The sequence below is a fragment of the Thunnus thynnus genome, chromosome 22, assembly GCF_963924715.1.
Source record: "Thunnus thynnus chromosome 22, fThuThy2.1, whole genome shotgun sequence".
Taxonomy (NCBI): domain Eukaryota; kingdom Metazoa; phylum Chordata; class Actinopteri; order Scombriformes; family Scombridae; genus Thunnus; species Thunnus thynnus.
Window position 1 is genome coordinate 3,470,553 of NC_089538.1, and position 27,262 is coordinate 3,497,814.

General features: G+C 40.0%; 1 protein-coding gene across 2 annotated transcripts in view; it reads left to right on the forward strand.

Annotated features, from left to right (window-relative positions):
• Window positions 1–3,345: 3,345 nt before the first annotated feature.
• The window catches only part of afap1 (actin filament associated protein 1), a 72,207-nt gene continuing 48,290 nt past the window's right edge, over window positions 3,346–27,262 (forward strand). Inside the window, exons 1-3 of one of the 2 annotated variants that reach the window (XM_067579261.1) lie at window positions 3,346–3,657; window positions 19,727–19,855; window positions 24,711–24,793. In XM_067579261.1, coding sequence (XP_067435362.1) covers window positions 3,621–3,657; window positions 19,727–19,855; window positions 24,711–24,793 — 249 coding nt within the window. In that variant the 5' untranslated portion in view covers window positions 3,346–3,620. The remainder of the gene's footprint in view (window positions 3,658–19,726; window positions 19,856–24,710; window positions 24,794–27,262) is intronic. The other variant, XM_067579260.1, reaches the window with a different exon arrangement.

The window sequence follows — 27,262 nt, forward strand, 5'->3', positions numbered from 1 at the left end:
CAGTGTTGACTTTTATTCAGCAGAACCAGGCCAACATCTATCCAGTATGAGATTTCACTGGGATCACACACACATTACAGCATAGCAAAGTTCTTCATTCAAGTCTGTTTGACATGCACTCTCTCTCACACACACACACTTAAATGAAGAATATGCTGAGAGTTACAAAACACATGCTTTTCCGCTATAATCTATCCATCCTTTCATCGCTCATCATTTCAACACACCCATGCTCACCACACACTCTCTCTCCATCATCATATCGCACCCTGATAAGAGCCTCATCGCTCAAGCAGAAATCCTCCCGCTGGATTTCTCCATGGCAATTAACTGACTTTAGGGTCATCTGGCCTGCATGAGCAGCACCGTGAGGAATGCCACCGTCCTCTGCCCATAAAAACACCCTGAACCCAACCTGCCTCTTGTGTTAAAAGCTCTCTCGTGTTTGTCTGGCCTTGTTGTTTCCAGACTCTGCAAAGTGAGTTTTAATCGAGATAAAATCTGGGGGGGGGGTTTTTGGGTTCAGATTAGCCCGACGTTTGTTTTGACAGGCATGTCCGAAGCAATTGTCTCCGATGGCAGTCTTTGTGTGTGTGTGTGTGGCCCTTTGTGGCCTGCGTCTTGTATTGAACTTAAGGCTCTTTGTTGCTGACTAAATGTTGGCTGTCATTCAGTAAGTGAAGATGAGTTTATAGGTACATAACTGTTGTTCAGTTCATGGTCAAATACAACTTTAAAGCTGACAAAAGGCAAGAGTTACATTCACAGTGTCTCATATCAAGTAATTAAAGCTGCACTCTTCATTTTTTTGAATTTAACAACAGATCATACGGCTATGTTTAATGTGAAATATGTTGCTCATAGTGACAAACTCACAAAGAATTATCACCTGGTTCTACTGTTCCCCTCAGCTCTAAGGAGCATTTAAGCCTACTTCCTGTCTGCTCCTATTAATCCTGTTTCCACCTGTTTTGAGCAAATTAAGCTCTGATAAGCACACCGCACTCTACCTCCCCAGCACCAAACAGCAAAGCTAGCAAATAGCTGGTAAAGCATTTAGCAGCTAAAAAGCCAGATATTTTTCTCAGGAGTTGGTGGAAACCAAAACAGAGCTAAAAGGAGAGTGAATATTGAATTTACATTCATGAAGTGGACAGAAACGTAACTCTAAATGAATGCTAAGTGATGCTGGATGTGTAAATATGCAATTATTTGCTAAAATGTTCACTATAACAACTTCATAAGGTGATAATATGTCGATGCTGTGTTTTTGTTTCACTGCCCCCTAGTGTCCAGCAAAAAATCAGGCTACAGCCACTGTGCTGCCCTCTGATAAAGATATGTTCACACCTGGAATGGACAATTAGGGGATTTTTTTTTCCACACAGAAAGTGACAAATCCCAACCTATCAGAAAAGTGTGTCCTAACAGCAGTGATAAAGTGCTCTATAAGTGCTCTATCCAGATCAGACTGGACTCAACTGTGACATTAATCAGCTTGTCTGTCACAGTTATGTTCTGGTCACAGCCGAGACTGAAACTGGGAGATTCCTTTGTGTGCCTGGGATGTTTTGGGGTGGTCGCACAATAACACGGAACAACACGGAAATGCCGCCTCAGACAAAACAAAGTAAAAGTAGCTTTGACATTATTGTTGCTATAGTTAGATTCATACTTTCTATACACTTTCTGGCCCTCAACTGGACTTTTTCATGAGGATGATGCAGTGAGACAGTAAAAAACTGTACAGTCCAGAGCCTTGTTACCCTGCAACATACCACAGAAAATCCATGATTAATGGATTATGAGAAGTCCCTAAAGTGACTAAAATATAGTCTCAATATATTCACTTCTGAGCACCACACACACACTCATTCCCTATAGTGCTATAGTTACAGGAACATTATGGTGATTATCCTTTAGGGAAATACACTTTAACAACCTCTGCCATTCTGCGGCTCTCCTTGAACTGGTGGAACTGAAAGGTGAGCCGGGACATTATTCTTTCTCTCCACACTGTTCCCTCCCTCAGTCTCATGTTCCTGACTGAAAAAGTGCAGTTGTGAAAAAAAAAAGAAAAGAAAAGCAAAACACGGCATTGGGTAGCCTCAGTCTGACTCACCCTCTTCCTCCTCCTCTTCTGGTGGCAGATGGGATATTGAACTCAGACTGGCTCTTGCTTGCCCCTGGGGATTGGGAGGGTGGGGTAGGGGGGTGGAGGGGGGATCAGCAGTTTATGGTAACGGAGCGTAATTAGGGAGTACAGCCTCTCTCTCTCTCTCTTTCTCTTTTTCATTTTTTCTGTCCTTTTTCTGGCTTAAACTCTATAAAAGAGACATTTAAGGAGTTAAGGAGTGAACTTCGCTGTGTAGATAATCGGAATTGCATGCAACCAATAGTAAGGAGGTCACAAGTCAGAGCGTTAGTGCAGTTACAATATACAATATCCATGTGAACATCAATTAAAAGTCACATTCTTTCACCAACAGGGGAATTTGACATGTTGCCCTCTTGGTGCCACTTCAGGACCCATAAGTTATGCAGCAAAAGGACAAGACAAGAACTTTTCTATCTATTGCTATTGAGATGATTCATTTGCACAATCTTATTAATTCATAAATTCTTTCAGTTTATTCTGAATATTTCTTTTTATATTGGTGTGTGGGTTTATACTGTTTCACCCTCCTGGATATACAGCACCAGCCAAAAGTTTGGACACACCTACTCATTCAAGTGGTTTTCTTTATTTTTTACTGTTTTCTACATTGTAGAGCAGAAGGCATCAAAACTATGGAATAACACATTTATGTAGTAAACAAAAAAGTTCATATTTAAAAAGTGAGCATAAATAAACTGAGTGCTGCTTGTGACTACGCAGGCAGAGGAGGAAGAAGTGGGATGGGATAAAAAAAAAAGAGAGAAGGAAAATGCTGCCTTCAGATGCATTCCTGTAAATCTCACTTGAGACTTGTGCATTTGTGCGCTTTAGTTGAATATAGCCTGTAACAAAGTGGACTGTGTGTTTTCTTGAGAAGAATGAAGAAGAAGAAATGAAAATCACACAATATCAGATTTATTATTTTTTCTATGATACCATTTTTATTTTAATAATAGTCACATTTTAAAAGGCTATTAGTATTGTCAATAACTAGTATTGATTGTAATCTACATAATTTTTGATATAGTTGACTACAGCTTGATGGAGTAATAAAACATAAAAACAGAAAGAGACTAAGGAAAAACACTTCCCTTTTGGTAAATTCATAATCCCTTGCAGAAGTTATTTTCCGACGGCCTTTAAACGCAGCATAAATATCCATGTAGGCAGTTTGCGGGACAGAGAGCGAGTGGGATCGAGAGACGTTAGGAGAAGCAGAAGGGAGGAGGAAAGTAGGGAAAGGAAGGAGGAGGAGGAGGAGAAAGATCCGGAGAAAAAAATTTGAAAGGCAAAGAGAGACGTTTCAGTGGCCGGCTCGGTAGAAAAGGAATAAGCGGAGGTTGAAAAGGGAGGCAGAAACGGCACAAAGTCTGTGTGTGTGGGGATTTTATTTCCTGCTGCTGGGGAGCCGCTGGGCACGCTGTGCGCGTCGTCGGGCGGATTAGATGAGTCTGACTTCACGATGAGGAGCGACCCTGTACTGTTCACTTCCAGCAGGGGTGAGTGCCTCAACCTGGGGCCGTTTTTCTGACCACCAAAAATCACTGCACCGTTCTTCATATTGCCCTAGGAGATTAAAGGAGTTTACAATCACTTTATTACGCTTTATTTTACATAGCATCTCTCTAATGTCCATAATAAACACACGGAAGTTGGGTCTTTCATGCGCTGCCAGCGTTTAGAGTTTGCAGTAACTGTTTGCAGACTACCTGACATTCACATGTCGTTTACTCGGCCATCACTCTATAATGGTTTTGGTTAGTTGTTTCAATGGTATTCCGCAGAATATATTGTAGTTTGAATATTCTACTTGCATTTAAAGGTATTTTTTTCATGTTCTGTAACCTCTGAGCTAATAGTCTCATTCAAAAGGAATTTTTGCGCAAGGAGTTGATTTTCATACGAAACTTCATTATAACATTTCAACAATTTATTATTGATATTTTTGACAATCTGCTCTGATTTGCAGTATTATATCTCAGCAGTGCACCGCTCAGAGCACGCGCTCAGGCATGCACGTAGGCACGCGCACAAGTCCGCACGCCTTGAAAACTATCCAAGTAGGTTGTTTAGATCAGTGGTTCTCAAACTTTTTTTTACATCAAAGACCCATAAACTGACAGAAGTTAGACGGACCCCCATTTGATAAGAAATTGTCTCAGGGTTCCATCTGATAAGATTTTTGCTTTTAGCTGTTTTATTACAGAAAGTGTATGAAACCCATGACCAAAACAGTCATACATTCTGTCATTGTGTTACATATGGATGGAATTATAGTGAAAATAAATGATTCCCCATTTTGCTGGGGACCCCCTGGAGCCCCTTCAAGGACCCCTGGGGATCCCCGGACCCCACTTTGAGAACCGCTGATGTGCTCATCCATGTGACTCCCAGATGATGTTTTATCCACAATAGGTTCATAGAATAGCACTTTGTCATTTTTTTGTTCAGAAACGTGAAGAGTCTGTGTTTAATTTCGGTTGAAAAAATGTTTAGAGCCATGTTTAAAAAAGGTAAACCAGTTTCTCCCAGAGTGGGAGGGGGAGAGAGGGGAAGGAGACAAGGAGGAGAGACTGGAGAGACAGTTGGCTGCTGACGGTGTCATTAGGGTTGTGGTCAGTTGTCAAATGTCTATGTAGTATGAACTTCATGCCAAACTCCATTCAATCATCTGGCAATTTAATGTGGGTTTACTTACTGCAAAAATGCGTGCCTCCATAAATGTGAAGCAAGAACTTGTGCGACTTTTGTCTTCAGGAGTTGAGACCTTGACCTTTTTAGGTGTAGCTCAGGCTGCTCATTGCTGTGATCTGCCACAGTGGAATTGAGTGGAATGATCACAGGATTAACAGGAGAGCTACGTAAACTTGACTGGAATGAATAGACCTCCTGCTTAATGAATTATATGTAGGCCACATTGAAGAGTAGATGTTTTGTTAAATAGCTTGGAATGAGACTTTCTCTGCGACAAAATGACAGAAACAGCAGCATCTTTTGACACAATAGAGCAGAATTCCCCTCTATCTTCATTGACCCTCCCTATGTGAATTTTTTTTTTCTCTCTCTCTTTATGTTTTTCAAGTTGTCACAATCTTGCTGTTAACCCTATTGTGCAGCAACTCACTTTAAAAGAGCACATAGAGGATGTTAACATTAGCTTTTTTAGCTGTTATTTGATCATTCAGTTCTTGTGACATTGCTCACTGTTGTGAGAATGTAAATGAATCCTTTGTTTTCTAGCAATGTGACTTAAAAAACTAGTCTGGTTTTCATTACCTCATTGTTGCTAGACAACAGATCCAGATACATCAACAACACATATTATTTTGCAGGCTTCAGAAAAAAAACAGATGAGGATGGTTCTTAAACATTATTGTCAGTATTACTAAGAAAGACTTCCTCTAGCTAGCTTCTGAGCTGAAGCTACACTCTTTTCAGTACAGCTTCATTTAACCTGCAGGGGATAAACATGAGGTTTTGTCCATGTCTGCATACGGCCTAGATTTGAATTTATACAAACTCTGACACTGCACTTACAACATTAATACTGTTTAGACTTAAATTTTAATGACATGAGGTAAACTGATAAATAGTGTCAAAGCTATGTATATTACATATGGAACAGTTTTTTTTTTTTAATTTTTGTAATGAGGTTATAGTTCATTCACCTATCAACAAAAGCTCTATTAACAGAAGTAATTTAAAGTATTACTTTTCACCCACTTTGCTTATTTTCTATCAGATTTCTCAGCTCAACTAAAGCTGCCACAGTGCCTAGTCAGATATTACACAGTCCAGGTCAACATTGGGGTAACTCTGCACAGCAGCCAGAGGTTTCCTAACATGATCCTGGAATGACAACACAAATGCTCCATATCTCTAATTTCTCCTGCTTGTAGCAGTGAATGGAGTCCTACAATAACAGGACCTCTGCTGGCAGCTGCAGGGTATCAGGTAGCCCGGCGGCGCTTCTCTGCCCGGCATTTGGTGAGGTTCTGACAGACATCCATTGTGTAGAAGGGGTTGTAATCACAACTCGGTGGCGCATGAGAGTGTAGCAGATCATGTTTTGGTTTGGGATTTGGATGAAGGTTTAACCAATGTGAGTTTAAGACAACCAATATGATGGTATGTAGTGGATGGTAAACACAGCTAGTTTACCCAGTTTCCCGATGCTTTTGGCCAACATATTTTCTAAGAGATACAGTTATAGGAGGCAGGAGAGGGGTTTTTCGGGGAAAAGCCATTACTTAGTGCTTAACTCAGTTTTTATTGTATATTGGTGGTAGCTCTCCTTGTAGTGATCAAGGCTTGAAGTTACAGTTTTAAGAGGCCTTCTACTCACTGCCTGTTACTGCTGATGCCAGTGTTTTAGAGTTTGAAGCAGTAATCACAACATATCATTTTATCATTTCCATGCCCAAAAATAGCAACTGAATGCCCATGAATTCATGCCTTGCAGGCTAAAAACAACCAGAAGCATTTATCGGACACATTTTAACCAAAGCTGACAATAATAATGCTAACAATTGTTCTGATCCAGTTAAAATGTCATTTCAGATTAAAGCCTTCATGTTGACAAAGTATCACATATACAATAAATATATAATCAAAGTGTAGCCTATCCATCATACTTGAACAGAGGTGCATAATACTGACTTATTTGATATATACACTCACCAGCTACTTCATTAGGTACACCTGTGCGATCTAATGTATATTTTGTCTGCTCCATTAAGATACATGAGGAGAGCAAAATATTAGGAACACTTTTCAATATAATGCACTCCAGTACACCATCACCCACTACAACCTCAATAATAAATATAAAGTAGAATTATCACTTTTCTCACAATGTCAACAAAAACTGAAAATGTATAAGTTTTGTAATTGTAGAATTTATGGCAGAGCTGTTTCATTGGATGCATTAGATTGCACAGGTGTACCTAATGAAGTGGCTGGTGAGTGTATGTGATACATTTTTAGTGCATGTGGGCCTTGAAGCACTGTTAAGATTGTTTGCAGTTGGTCAACAGTACAAATTTACATGTCAAAAAGTTTAACAAAGTTGATTTCTACAAGAAAGGTCCGCTCACCTCCTGAGCAAATCCATATCATATCTGTGATTCCATTGAAGTGATTGAGATCCAAAATTTTGCTGAACAAATACTGGTGTAACCATGCCCTAAGAGGGGCAATGTGTAGTGGTCTATTAGACCCTGGTTTGCATTTCTCTCCTTGTTGAATCGCACTGAGGGTTGATTTGGAGGAACCACAGCAAGCTACTTTGGCAGAGTCAAGGGTCCCTTTCAGCAAGTCCTTGTTCAAGAACTCTCCCACTTACGGGGTGCAATGTTTTGGGGGCAAAAATGCACAAGTGTTAAAGTGTTTATTGCCATTTATTATTGCAGCTTTCCTCACGGAAACCCTGAGTCTATGAGCAATTAATTGGGGTGTGTGTGATGTGGGCAGAATGGGTACATGGTGTCACCGTTCTGGCCCACTTGGCCCATTTGGTTCTGCTTTAGAGTTGGGGGTCGCTTTTGCTCCCCGCCCCTTTCAGAAGGCCCGTGCACCCAATGATGATTGAAGTTTAAAAGCTTTCATGTGTCAGATGCAGGAGCCCCTCCTTTTTGGTGGTGGGGGGAAGACGTATCCCAGAAGTGGAGAGGAGAGATGAGGAGAAATGAGTTTGTAATCTCTCCCTCCTTCCCTCCAAAGCCGGTCTGTCAGTAAGCTGGCATGCGGGAACAGAGACTTTAATTTCGGGCTGACTAATCATAGCCATCCCGGTCTTCCCCTGTGTCAGTATCCATCTGGAAAAACACGAGAAGGATGGGGATCTTGGGCCAAACTCGAGCACAATTCAGAAGATCCTGATGCATGCCAAATAGCACAGTTTCATATGGCTTAAACACTACTGGCAACCGGCCTACTGATTTAACATCATCAACCAAGCATTTACCTTTGGACTCCTGCCTCAAAATCTAAAACTAACAGTTGAAACAGTCCTATTTAGTCTTGGCATTGATGGTTACCCTGGTAATTTGGGTCCATTAAGAGGGGATCATTCCTGATGAGCCTCACCAGGCGTCTTTAATAGGCTTATTGTTGTAATAGGATGAGCCTGTTAGCTTGTTAGCTTGTCTGTCTGTCTTGGACAAAGCTTTAAGGATTACAAGACCAAAGCTACATTGGTGGCGTGCCATGATGGAGGGGGGTTGTAGTGTAGCCAATGCAGTGGGGCTGATATGGAGTGTGTGGGGGGTTCACACAGCTTAAGGGAGGTATTCTTGTAGAGACAACAACAACAACAAAGGAAGGGCTGAGGAATAAGTTTGGACAAATGGATGCTCTTGTGAGCACATAATGTTTGCATATGTATTCCATGTGTTTACATGAGTGATGTTTAGATCTGCCTGTCTAGCCACTGTCATTTAGCCACACATGCTTACGCTCACACAGATGCCCATATGGGTGTGTCTGGTGCCGGGGGATGCGCAGTGGTCTGGTACTGTAGGCAGGATATAATGGGGTTGATAGATGAAAAGGCTTGGAGCTGTCAGTCACATTAAGGACTCTTTGAGCATTTAAAACTAAGATGGTACTGGCATGAGACCAGAAGAGTGTTCAGTCAGTTATATTCTGTCATAGGGAAGATTGTCATATCCCTACTGTTCTTGGGCTTTGCCATGGGTGTATACCTTTCATAGACCAGGGTTATATGCATTGCTTTTATTTATTTTTATTTGAATAGACAATTTATCTGATTTTCGCTGGTGTTGGTTGTTGCTATCCCTCATAATGATCTCAGTGCTGGCGATTAAGTAACTTTCCTAGATTTGGCAACTTTTAAGGCCCCCTTTTGTGACTTTTTGGGCAAATATTAGCTTTCTTTTGAAGAGAGCTTCCTTGGCATTATGTATTGACTGTACTGACACATTTTCATATGCATGTCACGGTACACGGTAACATTAATGCAAATTAGCCCATGACATCATCTAGCAACCTTTACTAAATTTTCTGAGTAGGGTTTACTTTCCATTGGAAAAAGTTATCATGCATGATACATTTGTTCCCATCTTATAAACTCAGTTTGATGGTTTCATGATGAAATCATTCCGTGTTTGTATATAAATGGCAACAAAAACTGATGTTGCACTGCTAAATCTGGTGCCAAGTTTGGACTTGTAAGTAAACTTAATTTATGCAGCAGTTTTTGAAAGAGTAATTCATGGCTTCATCTAACCATTATTTTCATTGTCAATTTGAAAAAAATGCATCCAAGAGTCCTAGCCCTATGTCTTCTAATTTTTTATTTGTCCAACAGTCTAAAACTCAAATGTATTCAATTTACAACAATATCAACGCCAAAAAAGCGACAAGTCAAAATTTTTTTCTGTTCATTGTCTAATCGGTAATTGACTAGATGTGCTTTATGAATGGAAGAAAAAAAGGAAAGGAAAAAGAAAGTATAGTGTCAGTGTAGTTGAACAGATTCATATCAGGGATGCACCAATCTGACTTTATAACTCCCAATTCTGATATCTCACCTCAGGGTACCTGCAGAAACCAATTACTGATCCAATAAGAGGGCTTTCTTTTACCCAAATTAAAAATCTGAATACCACATGCTCTGATTGGGAAAAAATTTATGCAAGGTAACATGAAGTCAGGGATTTTTGTGGTGCTAAAAAGTGAATCCATGGCCAGCCACTTACCATCTGACACTGATGAACAAACTGTATTTGGCCTGGATCAGTCAATACCAAATCTGCTCTGTAAGGTCAGTATCGGCCCGTAACCTGTCTTGCATAACAGATCAGTGCTTTCGCAGTCTGTGATATCTCGAGTGTCCTGCTCAATTCTCAGTTGTGTTTGTGTGTCATCTGTGGCTAAATGAATGATTCCATGAAGGCTTTGTAAGTTTACACTTTCTATAACCTCACTCATCAAAAAGTTCTGTGCAATATGACATTCATTTCTCACACCCAGGCAGCCACAATTGCCAGTTTTAATCAAGGAAACCACATGTCCTATATTCCCACCAGAGGATAGAATCTCAAAGCTGGAGCCTCTATACACTTCCATTCCATCTCTTAACCCCCTCTGTCCTTCTACTTGGCCTGTGGTTTAAAGCTGAGCACCCTCTAATTATCTTTTTAAAAGAGATACCTAAGGGAGCATCATCACTCTCCCCAAACACTGTCTTCTGTAAACCTCCATCAGCACTGCCCTATCCCTCCATCTCTAATCTTTTCCTCTACCCCCTTCCTTCAGATCAGGGTTTTGCAGATGTGTATTTGTGGTCGGGGAAACATCTGCTCGTACGGTAAACCACCTGTACTGTTCGATAGCAATCATCCCCGCTCTGTGATGTTCACTTGGCATGTTCAATGGAACGAAGAAAACACGCAAACCTCATAATTACAGACCTGAGAAATGGGGAGAGAGCGAGACAGCTTGTCTTTCATCATAAACTAATGCAGCGTCGCCCGTCCTCTGATCTGTTCATAACTTTCCCTCTCTCTTGGTGTTGATCCAAGTCGAGGCTTTGCAAACCTTTTATGAAACATTTATGACTCGTAATATTGCATGACTTTCACAGCTTTTCACCAGCAGTTCAGACCAGAAGGTACCAGCACATAAGACGTTTTTGCCATTGCAGGAATAGAATTTATATACAAGGGGAATAATGCGATTTTTTAAAATGAAGAAACCTTTGAAATGATGCAAAAAGCGATTGAGATGCTTTTGTGTCATCATTAAAAAGCAAACAAGGTGCAGCTTCCATTATGAAAAACTTTCAGCCATAAAGGATATTTTCATTGAGCTATCCAGTGAATTTTAAGTGAACGTTTGAAGTGTTATTAAGAATAAAATGTGAATAATATAATGTTGGTTCCATCACCTCAAAATTATGTTTTTTAATAATCTTAATCCATTCATCAATAAAGACCCTTTTCCATTTCAAGTTACTTAAGCTGACCTTCGGTGATTTGAGAAATATTATCACAAAACAACTACTTACAGCGAAGCCAAAGAATGTTTAAATGTGAATAGTCTTAAAAATCAGAATGGTATTGATTTGATCAGTTTGTTAGTAGATGAAATGTCAAAAACTCCCAGGTTCTGAGAACCTAAGACAATGTCTTCATTGTCTTGTTTTGTCCAACCAACAGGCCAAAACCCAACAACATTCAGTGGATACAACAGTCTCACCGCAAGGTACATTTAGTAGCTGTTGTGGAGCTCTCGTTCATATCACACAGTCTTCATCAGATGATTAAATGTGTGCAGTTGTCAGTGAATTCCAGATGCTCAAATTTCCATTCTTTTGGAAGACTTTAAGAACTTGTCATTCATGTTAGCTTAATAGAAAAGCTTGATATAAAATAGAGGTTGCTTGATTAAACAACTTAAACATAGATTATCCAAAAGGTTGCTGATTCATTTTTTGTTGATCACTTAATCAACTAATTGTTTGAGCTCTAGATTGGATATTTGGGGAATATAGACTTGATTTCTCAGGCTAAATAGTTAGGAAGTAGAGCCTCTTTGGGTGTTTTTCAGCTGATATTCATTAGCTTTGGTGTGAAGTACCATAATTTGCAAATGCTACTATATGCTAATATTTGTTTAATACTGGAAACTTAAGATGCTTTCAACGATAAATCTGTGTGTGTGTGTGTGTGTGAGTGTGAAAGTGCTTATCTGTTGCCCAAATTAATGCTTTCCAGTGATGCCCTGCTGTGTTTCGGTGGCTCATTGGGGAGAGTAACCATGACGATGCCAGACCATAAACCAACCCCAATTAACAGCAACCACTGTCTTACTGTAACACTCAGCCCACAAGTTAAGTTTCCCAAAACCACAGAGAGTACACACTGAAGATGATTTGGCGGTTGGCTCATTAAATGGTTTGGCCTTCTCATGCATCTGTTGGCTACGTCAGCAAGCCTGGGGGAGGGATCTGTCACCTGCAGCCATGAAGCACACCAGGTGCTACATCTTACAAATGGAAAAAAAAAGTGTTGGTCCATCCTCATCCTATTTTGCCAATAGAAGTACCCAGAATGCATAGCTAGAAACAGCAGAAAGCTTTCAGTTTGAGCTGCCATGGCGTGCACCAGGGACGACATGCCATCTGCTGATCCTTCTTTAGATGTGGATTTAGAGATGTTTTGTAGCTTTACTGTAACAAATGGGGGTCTCTAATTAGAATCCAAAAATAGCCATCTGAAGTCAAGTAGTCCGGTAGCCAAGCTTGTTTGTATGAAAACTACTGAGGAGAGCTCCAGGAGTCTGAGATGATTTTAATGTGTTTGGCGTCTCAGCCAGATTAACTTGATTTTGGGGGGTTTTAAGGTTTTTAATCTTAGTTTAATCTTAGTCGAACACTTTGCTTGTTGGGTGGTCACATTAATTTGAAATTTGAACTGTTGTTCACAAAAATTCTGTGTGTACGTGCAAGACGACATGCTTTATACTCCTGCAGGGAGCACTGGCAAAATTCAGTCTAAACTATTGCATGCCCTGCTGCCCTTTATTAACGCCAAATGGAGGGAAATAGTGATCAACTGATAATCACAACACCAAACCATCTGCGAAGTAACAACTTTTGGATTTGATACCATAGATCATGAGTGAAAGTGAGGCTGCTTGCTGACTTTGTGAAATGCAACTGCCGTACTGAAACGTCACAATGACAGCAGATCTGAAGTCATCTGAAGTCAACAACGCCAATTCTGCAATGTAGTCTATGGTTGAATTACATGAAAATGTTACAGATGTTAAATGGTGTGATTTACCTCAATCCCTCTTGTGTCACTATATAACAGGCCGATTACTTGGCCTCCAGTATTGTTGCTTCAATGCATAGAAAAATGAATACTGTTGATATGAGGTGTGAATGAGTATATACACCAACAACATGAAAGAAACTAACATTCTAATGTACACAGATGTTAGGCACTGTAATAGTGAATCTTTTCTCATTTCAAGTATAATGAGGGCTGCATTTAAGAAATGTGCATCTAAAAATAAAGTGGATTGATCATACTGGGCTCTTAGATCGTTTATTTTCTGTGGCTTCAGTTTGGATCACTTGAGTGGGTATATTTGCTCAAAGGATTTTTGCTTATATGAGACATACTGGTTTTGAACTGCCTGTGGGAAGTAGCCTAAGATTATGTCCGTTCTTGATAAACAGCTGCGTTTTTGCTGTCAACTTTTCTCTTTTTAGAGCACGGCATGTGAATAAAAAAACTTTTCTCAAGCTGAGCTGATACTAAAAGGTGAAACAATCAGAAAAGAACGTTGTATTGCTATCATTCACAGGCTTTCTCTCACTCAAAGAAAGTTTTCCACCGCTGTCTCTGTTGCTAGCGTCATGCTTTTTTAAAATGAGTCAGGAAACCCGCAACAAAGCCTAACTTTTGATGTTATCAAACGAAGAGAGATGTTGTCCCCTCGTCTCTCTCATGGCAGGGTTGTACAGCTCTGATCATGACATGCAGTCGCAGAGCCCAGAAGCCCCGCCCCCTGTTGCAGAGCGGAGTGGCTCGCTGATTGCTTGTTTATTAGAAATTTATAAATACTGAATGTGCCGCGTGTCTAAATGGCACCAACGCTGCACTCCCTTGGGTCCTCAGCACTATACCTGCCAAGTGTGAAGTCGTTAAGATGAAGTGTTGTCGAGATACGCGAAGGACACACATACATACATACATTCAGACAGACATACAGTCAGAGATTCATTCCGTTATAGTTAGATGGGATCTGACCATTGTTCATTTTTTTGGCATCATGAGCTTGTAGTCCTGGCCAAGACTCAGAGACCTTTATGATGTTTATAAATCCTTGCCTTTCCAAGTAAACTGACTAAGCGCCCATGATGATTTACCAGAGCGGCATGGCTTCATGATGATGATGGTTTGTAATTAGAATGAGTGAGACACATTTTCTCAAGGGAAAAACCACTATCTTAACTCAGTGAGAGAAACTGGATTTACTTTTATGGTGTGTGTTTGACTGCAGAACTACTGATATTTGATGCTCAAGTTATGACGTAAAGTCTTGAGTGTGTGTGGAGGCAGATCCTGACCTGAAAGCTTGTCAGATGCTTAGACTAAACACATCCCTGAAGTGTTAAAGACAATGTTAGTAACAAGAAACAGACACCTGAAACACACACACACACACACAGAGTAGGATAGCGTCTGTCAGTGTGCTGTCAATCACAACAGCTGTATTCTGGGAAGAGGGCAGAAATCCCTCCTCCCTCTAACCTGGCTAAGCATTTTTGCGCCGACAACAACAAGTTCGCAACGGAGCCGCAGGGTCTCAAGTTCTCTGTGAGACCCAAACATGACCCCGTTGCCTCACACACACACACACAAACACACACACACACACACACACACACACACACAAACACACACACACACACACCTCACCCAGGAAAACCCCCTTTGTTCTGAGCTCCGGGAAGTGTGAATACCTCGCAGTGAAAACATCTTTCTGACGTGTCTAGGTGTTTTTAGTGGGTTTTTGTTTCTGTGTGTGTGGGAGTGGAGGGATTAATTGCTTTTTTGGGAAAGCGCTCCTATCATTTGTTATGCAAGCCGAGTGTTGACACGGCACATGTGTTTAGTAGCAAATTATCCTGCTATGAAAAAATGGATATGCAATATCCAAAGTATGCAGTACATGCACAAATGCATGCAAGGAATAGCTGATTTATGCTGGGAAATGAACTGAGGTGGAAAGATGGATCGAGAGACAACAAGAAAGAGCAAGTTGGGAGTTAAGAATTGTCAAGGAGAGAGGGAAGGAATGGAGAAAATGGAAGTGAAAGAGGGAATTGAATGACAGACGGAGAAAGAAAGAAAGAAAGAAAGAAAGTAGTGAGTTTTTGAAGAAAGGGCGTGGGCGGTTTGTTTGCACGATGAGGTATTTTTCTGCTCACCCTCGGGCCTTGTTTGAGGGTGGTCCATCTCGCTTCGTGCCACTTCATTTTCCCTCGCCGTCTTTGGTGATCTGGAGAGCTCGCTTTAGATTTTAATGACATATACACACACACACACACACAGAGGGTTAGCTTTTTGACCACCCCAGTGGAGGTAAAGTATTGCGCAGGTTGCAGAAAGTTCTATGAAACAGTAAATGGAGCAGTAAAGAGTGCCTGGCTGTTCTCAGTGTAGTATTAAAACAGGCAAGGCATGGTGAAAGTGAAACCAGGGTGTTCAGCTTTACAGTGGGGATGCTGGTGCTCCTCCACTTTAAGGAATCATTCTACTTTAAATACAGACTGACAGCTTGGTTGACGTGATTGATGATGCTTTCCATTTGACCATGAAGGGAAATTTAAAGATGCATCCAAAGCCTGTGAGTTCTCTTAGTGTTGCTGCTGTTACAGGCGATCCTGTCTGAAAAATGTAGGTTTACTTAACGACCCTTTGAAGGATAAGTCTGGTTTATAACAACTTGGGTGTTATTTTGTCATTTTTACAATCATTCCTAAAGGTATTAGTAGTAACTAGAGTTGGGTGACTTCACTTGAATATCTCTGGTTGTGTTCAGCTATTGTAAGCATGCGGTAAGATGTGCTTTTATTTGACAGATATTACATTTTTGCTGCATTAGCCACCAATGAAATTACTTTATCAACGAGCTGTGTCTCAGTTTGCTATATCACAATATGCAGAATGTTGACATGGCAATATAAAGTTACATATATGATGAAAATGATGAGGATTTTATCAAAATCACCCAGTCAGATGGGGCAAGAAACACATGTTAAACCCGGGTTAGCCAAACTTCTTTAGAGAAGAGAAAACAAAGGTAGATTTATGGTAATGGTGGATACATTTATTACCCAAACTTTATAAACTGACTTCCTGGATCAGTTTCCCTATGCAAGGAGGTATTATTAGCAACCTTTCAGGTGTGCTCACTTTCAGTTTGACCTGCAAATACAGTGGTTTAGATCGTCGGGTTTGTTTTCAACCTGTTTGAAACAGGAAAAGGTCTTCTGCAAACTATCGCTGCAAAGTTGGAAGAAATATGACTGTAGCAGTAAGATCTCCCTTCAGCCTCAGAGCAAAGTACACAAAAGTATGTGACGTGTCCACACTCATTGAGATCCAAATAACACCTTGTACATGTTCAGTTTTTATCCCTTATTCAAGAAAAAGGTTTTCCAATCATACACACTCAAAAGTTTATATGTCTGACTTTGACGTTTTGTTGATTTATTGTGATGATGTTTCTCCACATCATATCAGCTTTTTCCTCCATATTTGCTTCTTTTAAATCTCTATTTGTCATCTCTGCATCTTTCACTCTCTTTGTCTCAATTCTGTTCTGTTGAGCTCTGCACCACCTTTCTCTCTCTCCTGGCTGGTTTACCTCTCTCTTTTTCTCGCCGCTCCCTCCCTCTCTCTCCCCTGTAGAATAATCAGATTATGTGAGGAATGTGTGAAAGCGGCTGTGTATTCAGCCTCTGAGCTGCTGTCCAATAGTCAGATCTCTCCTGCAGCTATGAAAATGAATTATGCTTGCTTGCATTGAAACCTATATAAATATCTCTTGGAGAATTCATCGTGTTTTCCTCTGTCATTCGCCAGCTTGCAGCAGCCTCACCTGTTGCTGGTTAGATACCTGTGTGATAGACTGTGTGATTTATGATCAGATTTGGAATTGGGAAGTGTTTTGAAGGAGATGTAAGAGGTATGCTGCGTCATCACAGATACTTGGCATAAAGTAGCAAGAACATCTAGTCCCTGCTGAAAAAGACTTGTTGGTACATTCTAATCCTTAACCTGATCATGTGGAGCGGGTGGTTAGTTTTGGAGCGCTGGGATGTTTAGCACTCAGGTCAGATCAGTACACCTCTTGTCCTTCTAGGCCAAATGTTGACTGAGCTGATTCATATAATTATGTAAAGAACTTAAACACATCACGGCTGGCTCGGAAGGTGGTGAGCGCTTCATATTCTGTGGGACTTTGCCGTCTGCAATGAATGAACCATCAACTATGTCTCATAATTTATAAACTGAGAATCTTTTTTCGACTAAGAAGTAAGATTTCTCTGACAATTCAAAGTCGCAGCACACTGCCCTCATCTCACAGCATGGCATCATTCGACATGCATCATTTTACGCCCATAGTACACACTGAACGCACCATGCAGTCAAGGTACCGTAGCCAGGACTTGCAGATGCGGGGTGCAAATATGATGGAATTCTTGCTTATGTGGAGCTGTATTAAATTCACCTTGGTCCTGTTGTAGCCTGTCAGGTGTAGTGAAGCGCTATTTAAGCCTCCCATTTTGAATGTCTGTGTGGTCAGGTGGTGTTTTTTCTGGTAGTTTTGTTATGTATTTTATCGTAAAGTTCAAGCGGTTGTAAAAATTTGTAGTATTGGTGCACCGAGATAGCATACTGGTTAAGATACATGACACATAATCGCAATATCCGATTCTGGCAGTGCACCTTTGTTGCACTACCTATGTTTCCTGTCTCTGCAATTTACACTGTCTAATAAATGCACAAAAATGGCAAAACACACACAAAAAGTGGTATAAATCTGCACTGCAGCAAAGTGTTGCTGGTAAGCTGTGTCTGGACTTCAACTGACAATTACTTTCATTATCGATCCACACGCTGATTGTTTTCTTAATTTATTGATCAATCTTTTGGTCTAAACGGAAAAAATGTCCATTACGTTTTCCCAAAGCCCAAGACCAACAGTCCAAAAACAGAAGATATTTGATTTGCTATCACATAAGACAAATAGACACAGTAAATCCTCACAGTTGAGAAGCTGGAACAAGGGACCATTTGCCATTTTTGCTTAAAAAAGTAATAGTTGTAGATAAATTATCAGTCGAATCCAGTGACTAATCAATGAATGAAGTAATCATTTTAGCTGTTTTGCCATATCAGACACAACAAGTTCCACATGACAGAATGTGGCCTTTATTCAGTCCAAGATTTGTTCAGAACTTGGCTTGGATAAATTCATTACAACAGATCTCCCCACTAATGCAAATATGGCAGAATCATTGAGACTGTCTAGAAGGATAAATCAAAATTATGGTTCAGAGCTATGACTCAAAAAAACTGAGGCATCATTTCAATTACAGCATAAGATTGGCCTTCTGTCAGAGCAACCATCCAGCCTGCAGAAGTGTCCTTAAGCATTGAACCACTTTCTGTCCCTGACCTCTAACTTTTCCCCCCGCCCAACTCCCTCAACTCCAACAGTAAAATGTGTGTCATGTCAGTATGACCTGAAAAGAACCTAGAGCTTGACTCACCTTTTTCTGGGCAGATAAATTAAAATAAACATATTATCATTAACCCCACTTCCCCCCTTCAATCTGCAGCTGCTTTCCAGGACGATGTCATCGCCTTCGATACAATCAGATGTTTACAAAAAGCTTGAGTTGCACCAAATACAGGCCGGGAACCTCAGTTTGACAGAGGGGGCTTGTTATCTTAGTGCCTGTGCAGAGCATGGCAGCTCCGAGTCACGCTTCTAACCTCAATGAGATACCATCCTTATCACAACAAGCTCTCAGATATGAGTTTATGAATACTGCAGATACACATACCTCAGCTCCTTGCTATGTGTGGAGTAGGGGTGTGCCATTGCATTGTTCATGTTAATTGTTCTGACTTGTTGACGTAATGATGGTGGAGGAGTTAGTTCCAAAAAGGGGAGCGACTTCAGTAGTGTACAAACTTAAGAAATAAGAGATCATTTTTGTGTAGTTTTTACTGAATATTTGAAGGCAAACTGTTACGTTTAAGCTGACATATAAAACTATGACACTTATTTTGTTGCAGTTGTATGTCAAGAATATCATTATCGCAGAAATACCCTGAAATATCATGATATGATTTAAGGGCCGTATCTCCTACCCCTAGTGTGGAGGCCATGGTGAATTTTCCACCAATGGCTATAAATCTGCTCTGAGACGTCCCGTCAGGTGGGTTGCCAGGTCTGTTTTCCATCTCACTACCTGGCTGCCCACTTATCTCTTATATAACTGTGTTTTGCTTTTGTTCAGTGTCTGTTTAATGTTGGATTACAGTGCAGAAAGCCTTAGCTAAAACATACAGTACCATTTATTACAACTTTACAAAAGTTTTGTAGCTTTGCCCATCATTTCCACTGGTAATGATAACAGTGTACTGATCGAGTTTACTGCAGAGATTTGAAAAGCATTGATTATTTCTGTAAATTTCTGACTTGCTTAGGACTCAAAACATATTAGAACTTTGACTTAACTTGACTATGACTTTGACTTCATAGCCAAGACTTGAGTCTTGCTTGTAACTTGCAAAACAATGACTTTGTTGCTCTTCTGCTTCTGGTTTTACATCCAAATAAAGCGGTTTAGATCATCTGGATAAAGTGTTGGTTGGTTGGTTGGTTATTTAACAAGCTGTCTGACTGTGTTATGGGTTGCTATTAGTATTGTGTGCATGTCATGTAACAGATGTACTCAACATGTGCTGCGTCTAAAAATCCCTGATTGTATCACTTGTTCTGCAGCGATGGAGGAGCTGGTGTGTGAGCTTCGTCTGTTCCTGGACCTGCTGGACAGGGAATATCTGAGCGCCGGGGTCCGAGAGAAGAAGATGCACCTGTCCAACATCCTCCACAGAGTCCTCTCAGATAAAGGTGAGTTAATTATAACCTGTGTGCGCTGATGTTTTTGGTACTTTTAGAACTTTCATATGCAGAGAGGGTGAAGTAGTTTGTATTGGATTGTTATTGTAGATATTACTGGAATGACTTGTCATCAATTCTGAACTGTAAGTGGAGATGTTCATACACCAGCATCCTTCTGAGGTTTGTCTAATTTTTCCTCATTAAACATCCTTTATCAAGCTGCCTTCACACTTAAAACATTTATTGTTAAGCCACATGCAAGTGATGACTTCATATCAGTGGTAGCTTTACCGCTTTACCGTCAGTATATTCTTGTTTTTTCAAAGATAATTTAAAGATCTCCTCTAGACATGTTTTAAGATGTATATAAAGTACTTTACTTTGAATAATAATATATGTCTGATGTGGTTGTTCCACAAAAAAGTTCAATTATCTTATTAAAATATTTAATTTCAAAGGTTTAACTGCTAGACACAAGATGTCTCCTACTTCACTAAAAGAGTCTAAACTCAGTGTTTGTGCACTGGAGGTTTCAAGTTTCGACATCACACTTCTGTAAGTTGAATATTGAACCATGATTGGCTTCCAAATTATTTTTGATGTCATAAATCATGCTCCTTAGTACCCCCCTTCAAATTGGATTTTCAATGAGCACGGAGAAACTTTCTACTTTCAGCTGATGAATGTGAAAACATCCCTCAAACTCTGCACACACATCATTCTGCACAGAGAAGGAAGGATGGGGTTATGGTGTGGTGGGGATGTCAGAGAGGAAAAGCTATTGCTGTCCATATTGATCCAGACCATCAGCAGCATCATGCCATCGCAGATTTCAGTTTCAAGCCCCTGCAGCTGGATGCTTTGAATAATCAGGTGCTTTATCTCCTCTGTCACCACCTCTTTCTGGGCCCACACTCTTTCACGCTGGACCAACTCTCTGATGGTCTGCTCCTTTAAATTGAGCTCTTCTTTGAAGCACTTCGTCATCTTGAAGTGTTCCCTCACAGAGAGAGAGAGAGCTTCTTTTTGGATTCTCTCTGTTTAAAATGCTCCTGTTGGAAAAAGAGCTGTTTTCTGAAACTCACTTCCATCATGAAGAATTCCATTCTAAACAACTCCTCTTTCTTTCCTTTCACTGAGCTCCAGTTTCAAAGTCTCCTCCATCTTGGAAAGCTTCATTTTGAAAGTCTCTTCCCTCTCAGAGAGCTCACGTTTAAAGCTCTCCTCTTTCAGAGAGAGCTCTTTCTTGAAACTCTGCTTCATGTCCATGAGCTCCACACTGAAACTCCAACTCCTGATGGTAGCTTTTCTCCAGAGCCTCATGTTTAGTTTTCCACTTGTCTTCACTCTGCTCAGCTTCCTCCCTCTCCTTTAGGAGGGCATCTGTCTGAGCATCCAGAGTTTTTCTGAGCTCTGTGACCAGAAGTTCTGACTTTGCCAGCTCCTCCTTCAGCCTGCTCATCTCAGAGATCTGATCTTCCTTCTCTTTAAGAGTTTCAAGAATCTTCTTGTGCTCAGCTTTCACATTTTTGATGATGGTATGCTTAGCAGCAGAATTCTTCCTTTACAGGCTTTTGTTTGCCAAAGCCAGTCTCTGTTGTTTTACTCTGAGGCGGTCCATCTCCTTTGTAAATGTTAATATTATTCGGCTAAACTCCTGTGTAAACAGACATGTAGCAGCGTCTCTGCGTCTCCTCCTCTACTGTCCAGTGTGATTGACTCTCTGGCTGACAGCGCTGTCAGCAACCGGCAGGAGAGACGCTCCGCAGCGCATTTGGATTTTATAACTGAACTAATACCTGGATGCAAGCTTTTTATTTCTGTAACGTTTTCACATCACAAGTGATGAACAACAGCATTAAAACACGAGTCTTGCAGGAAAAACATGCAACTCATGTAGCTGTTATATCAGTTTAGTGTAGCACTTGATTTGACTGTAACTACGGTAACCGGGCGGAGATAAACTTCCTGAATTTGCACCTAAAATGCTGTCAAAACTGCAGCCTCCATGATCATCGACTTGGAAGGAGGCAGAAAAAATGCACATGCACAGTTAAAGCACCCTGAATCACCATCACTCTGACAAAACACTCAATGCAGAGTGAAAAACAAGAGACATCCACAGAGTGAAACAGATGACACAGCAGAGTTAACAGATAATTAGAATAGTTATAATTATCTTTCAAATGAACCATTCCAATATAAGAGTGGAAAGCATTGTTCTTGCAACTGCATTTATACCCTGCATTCTTTTTTTTTTGACTCAAATGTAGCTTAACCATGTCATGTGATATACTACTTCAGTACATTTTACCAGCAAATGTTACTGGAACCACTACAGAAAATTGCAGATGAAAATTTAATATCCAGAAATTCAGATTACAGACAAAACTACTGATTATCCCTGTAACAAGCTGGCCACAGTTTCACACATGGACCATACACGATTCAGCCATGTACTAGGTTTTGACCTGGTTCAATTCTTTTTCCATCTGTTGTTTTGGGGTGATGGAAGAAATCTCAGATACAAATATTTGAAAAACTAAAATCAAATCTATTTCCATGTTTTGATTCAATGAGAGACAATTGTATTTGTTGAAGCTTTAGAAAAAATATGAATAAATTAAAGAAGATGAAGGGTCATATTTTCCTGAAATATGGTGCAGACTCCTCCTGGATGTGGGCTTTAGTAATGACCAATCACATAAGATAAATATAAATACATCACAGCACATATACTGACAGTCATAGAATGAAAATAAATAAAGCTGCAGCTGCTGGCAAAGATGCTGTAGCTTCTTTTGTGCAAACAATTAATATATGATAATTAATACATTTAAACTCTGTAGTTCTATTTTGTTCTCATTTATGCTTTTTAGTCTAAATGCAATAGATCCTTATTTATCCAACAGGAAAAAAATAAAATCCTCAAACAATATCCTTAAATAAATAAATCAATATAAAATTAGTTATGGAAATTTGCTGATTAGTGTTCATAAAAGTGTCCCACAATCTGCACATATCAGTGTGTTTTTTTTCTACATTGAATGAATTCATTTTTATAGGTTATTTTTCTAGTCATCTGCTCCCAGAGCAGCTGCTCTGAGCCTGTATTTGATCTCAGGTTAGGTTAGATAAGGAAACTGCTCCTGATCAAGTTCTTACTGACATATAAATGTCTTACCTTTTTGGTTTTGAGTTCTCTTTTTGCCATTTCTAAGATGCTGTTGTTGAAATTCTTCTCAAGGTAACAAACTGAATGAAGATTTTGAAGTAGTTGATGATTTTTCTCCACTGAGGAGGAAACTTTCTCAGCTCCAGTGTTGAGTCCAAATGACTGGTTCTGGTTGTGGGAAACTTATATTGTGTGTATGTATTCTAGAATTCCTCATGGAATGTTAATGTTAATCTTTAATCCATCATAATGTAGCATTCTATTACTGTGTGATGTCAATCATGCAGCCAAAAAGCCTGAATCAGTTTTATTGATGAAGTTAGTGTTACTAAGATAAATGATCAGAGGTGAGAGAAACAACCCAGAGAATCACACAAAGTCAACAGGCTGTTGCTCTTGTCCTGCTGTTTGTCAGCATGTGCTCATGCTAATATCTGCTAAAAGCTACTCAGCTCTGTAACCACTGAATCTAAATTTCATCTGATTGTCTTCTCATATAATCTCTAATAATATTGCTTTTAATTTGACAAGCTTACATTATTAATTTCTAGTTGACATTGTGGGTGTATGTGATGTGCTATTGTGTGTAGCTTTGTGTTTTGCATAATGTGTCCTATGTGTTTTTTGCTTTGCACTGTTATGTTTTAATTGCAATCTAAAGGAGTTTAGCTAATGTGTAGACCATGCTACCATCTAATGCACACGCTACTTTGTCGCTGCTTGACGATCCTACATATACATATATATAGATCCACAATTGATGTGAGCCCAGCCATGGCCAAGAAATCTCTCCAACATGGGGACATATTTGATTTCATTTAACTTGATTGTGAGTGGTAGCTTTCTAATAAAAGGTCATACAGGTGGTATGCTATGTTTGAAACCCTGAACTATAAAACATTTACACTTAATAGTAATGTTGGGCAATTTCAAATGATACTATTCCTTTTAATTCATGTTGTTAATAGAATAAAACCACAGCAAACCACCAGTAAGAGCAACACCAGCTATTTTTCTTTGTCTTCCTTTTTTCCACAACCTGTGTTTGGAATCAGCCTTCATTTGTTTGAAATGTGGAAGTTCAGAGCTGCCAATATTAAAATGAAATAATTGGATCAAATTCAAAAGTCATTCCATTTGAAATGAATTAAAATCATGACTGGATTCAAATGCAAATGTCCAGTTTGTAATTTAACTTCCTAGTTTAGGTTGCACATTGTCTGCCAGTGTGCAAAATTACATTTTTTATTTTATCTTCATGGTCATTTGTGTTTCTGAATATTAAAATTAAAACAGTATTGTAAGTTTGTTAAAGCAATACTTCATGCACACTCAGATGGAAAATGAACTTCCATTTTGATGAAATTGCTTCATTCTAGTTTTGGCAGCCACTGACTTCCACAGAAAGAGATTGTGACCTGGCTTTTATTTGAGCAGCAGCTTATATGAGCAAAAGTACATTTCTTAGATTGATAGAAATCATCCTGATGGTGAAGAGAGCAGTAACATTTTTAATGTTAAAGGGCCCAAATGGATAAATGATTAGAGGCTGTGAGCAGGAACAGTAATAGTAAAGTTGACCTTTTCTCACTTTTGTCCAGTTACTGAAATTTGAAATATGTAATATTGCAAAGTTACTCCTAGTTCATGTTTCATGTTTCAACTTTCTCTCTCTTTCCTCCTCCCCAGAACCTTCATTCAAGTCAGAGATCCACAGCGGTCTGCCGGCTCCGCCTCAGATGCCCCTCCCTGAGATCCCTCACCCCTGGCTGGTAAGACCCTATGACCTTTGACCTTACAGCACCACATCCTGTGAAAGCTGAGGTTGTACAGCCAACAGGTTATTTTTACTTTCACGTTCAGGGTCAGTATTTGGACATCTGACTGAACAGAGTCGCCTGATGTTTCCAAATAGCAGTCAGCTCAGCGTCACTTTGTTTCCAGCTCTGCATCTTGTCTGTTTCTTGCAAATTGTAGCTGATCTGAGCTGCTGTAGTGCCAAAATTCTGACAATTCTCAGGTGATGCAAAGTTTACTTGTTGTCATGGCAACACTGACAACGCTGGTGAGTCACTTGCAGGTCATATGGCTCTGGATTAGAGTCTTTTTCAACATATCCTCATGGTACTGGTAAAATCTGATAAAAAACTTCTTGGACTTTTTGGGTCCGTACTGGTCAGTATTGACCTTGGACATAGTAGTTGTTGTGTGTTACTTGCTGTTTTCAGGGCATCTCACAGTCTTCACAGTGAGGATGAAGACTGTAAAGATGCAATTGAAAACTCTAGAAAGCTAGAAAGTAAACCATGAGTCATAATTATTCTTTCAAACCCTCTATTTTGCAAGTTTTAAAGAGAGACCTGCGTGACATCCACTGGGTTGGGTGATAAATTGAAGTCTTGTCGGTTTGGAACATTCAAATCAAGTGTGCATTTTTGGGAAATCAGGAAAGACAGAAGGGAATGAACTAGGGCTGGGTATTATTATTGGTCTGATAATGACGCTGAATACCAGAGTTTTATATTGTCACAAAATACTTTTTTTTTTCATTTAACAAAAGAAGCCAAAATTCTCAAATGTTAAATGTCTAAACAGTGGGTTCATCAATTCGACTTAATCTCAAAACATAAATTCTGATATGTAAACTCAGAGCATCTGCTGATACTGAGAACCAGTCTGATAGCAACGCTCTCTTTTTCACAGTTCCCACGTTTGTGGCTGCATTTTTTTTTCTACTTTTTCCTCACAAACCAAAACCGAAAAGATTGTTACATAGCGGACATGTAGTGTTTTGAAACTCCAGTTTCTGAAAATTCATCATTAACCTCTTCCACTTGTTTTTCTCATGAGTACTTTCACACAGGACATGATAATAATAACCCAATAACCCAATAACAATCCCATGACACAAGCAGCCATCCAAGTACCTATGAGATCATCTAAAATTCATTAAGTTATTATTTCAGTAAGAAACTGTCTGAAGAGTACAAATCTAAGCAACCATTTGTAGCAACCTTTAATACTTGTGCCATGGACACATTTCAATCAATACCAAATAAAACATATGAAGGTTTGATACCCCCAGCGCTAGAATGGAGCACAATGTATCAGACATCCTCCATGTCAAATTAAAACACACCTCAGTGCTTTCTAGTCACATGAATGTCAGTTTTAATAATACAATGGGACATGGACGCCATGTGAGAGAGTGTTTTTACAGTCACTTGTAAAGCAGTAGGAAGGCTAGTCATGGCTTCAATATGTTTTCCTGTCTCACACTGCGCCTTGCATCACTTTGACAGTCAGTGAGGATTGTAATGTCTCTATTATAGCAACTGTGTGTGTGTAAGATATAGTGGGAGTGATATGAGAAGCATACGTGTGTAAAGGGAACCAGCATGAGGAATAATGGAGAGTGTGTGTGTGTGTGTGTGTGTGTGTGTGTGTCGTCAGTGTCGGAGCAGATGCCTCTGATGGAAAGCAGGTGGTTGTGATGCCTCGCAAAGCCTTCGCACCATAACAATAAGCCACAACACCTTGTTCTACATCCTCTCTCTCTCTATCACACACACACACACACACACACACACACACACACACACACACTGAGGGTAAAATGCCTTACAGTGCAGTTTGTAATTAGAACCAGTCCACAGCCTCAGCCTCCTCCGGTGACCCCAGCGTGTGTCTGGAAATCACAGCCAAGGTTTTCCCGGAAAACTCTAGAAAACGAGAGAGGAGGAGTGATGTCTCACTGTCTCTCCTTTCAGTCTCCCTTCTCTGTCCTTGTGCGTCTTCTTAGACATTTTTCCGTCTTGCAATTACACCAGCTTCTCAGAAAGTTAAAAAGTAAAGCTCGTGACCAGCCCCGTCAGCTGTTTTTCTTTGATGAACACAAACACAAGACAAACACTGGATTTTTTGTTTTACTTACTTGTGAAAGTTCTGTTCTTCAGTGTCAGTGACCAGAACAAAGACGTTCACTCAGCAAGAGAGACGATCATTTCTTTGACACCTGAGAATTGAAGTTATTTCTTGACCTTGGGAACATTGGGCCTCATTCACTAATATGTGTGTAGAAATGTTCTTACTTTGCCCACAAAATAAGTGTGAACGCAAAATTACTGTCAGATTCATGACATGTGCGCACGGGCCAATTTTGTTCTTACCATCGTGCGTATGTTAGTGAATCAGAATCATTCTAAATTGACAGGCTCGTGCCCGCTACTGGTAATTAGCAT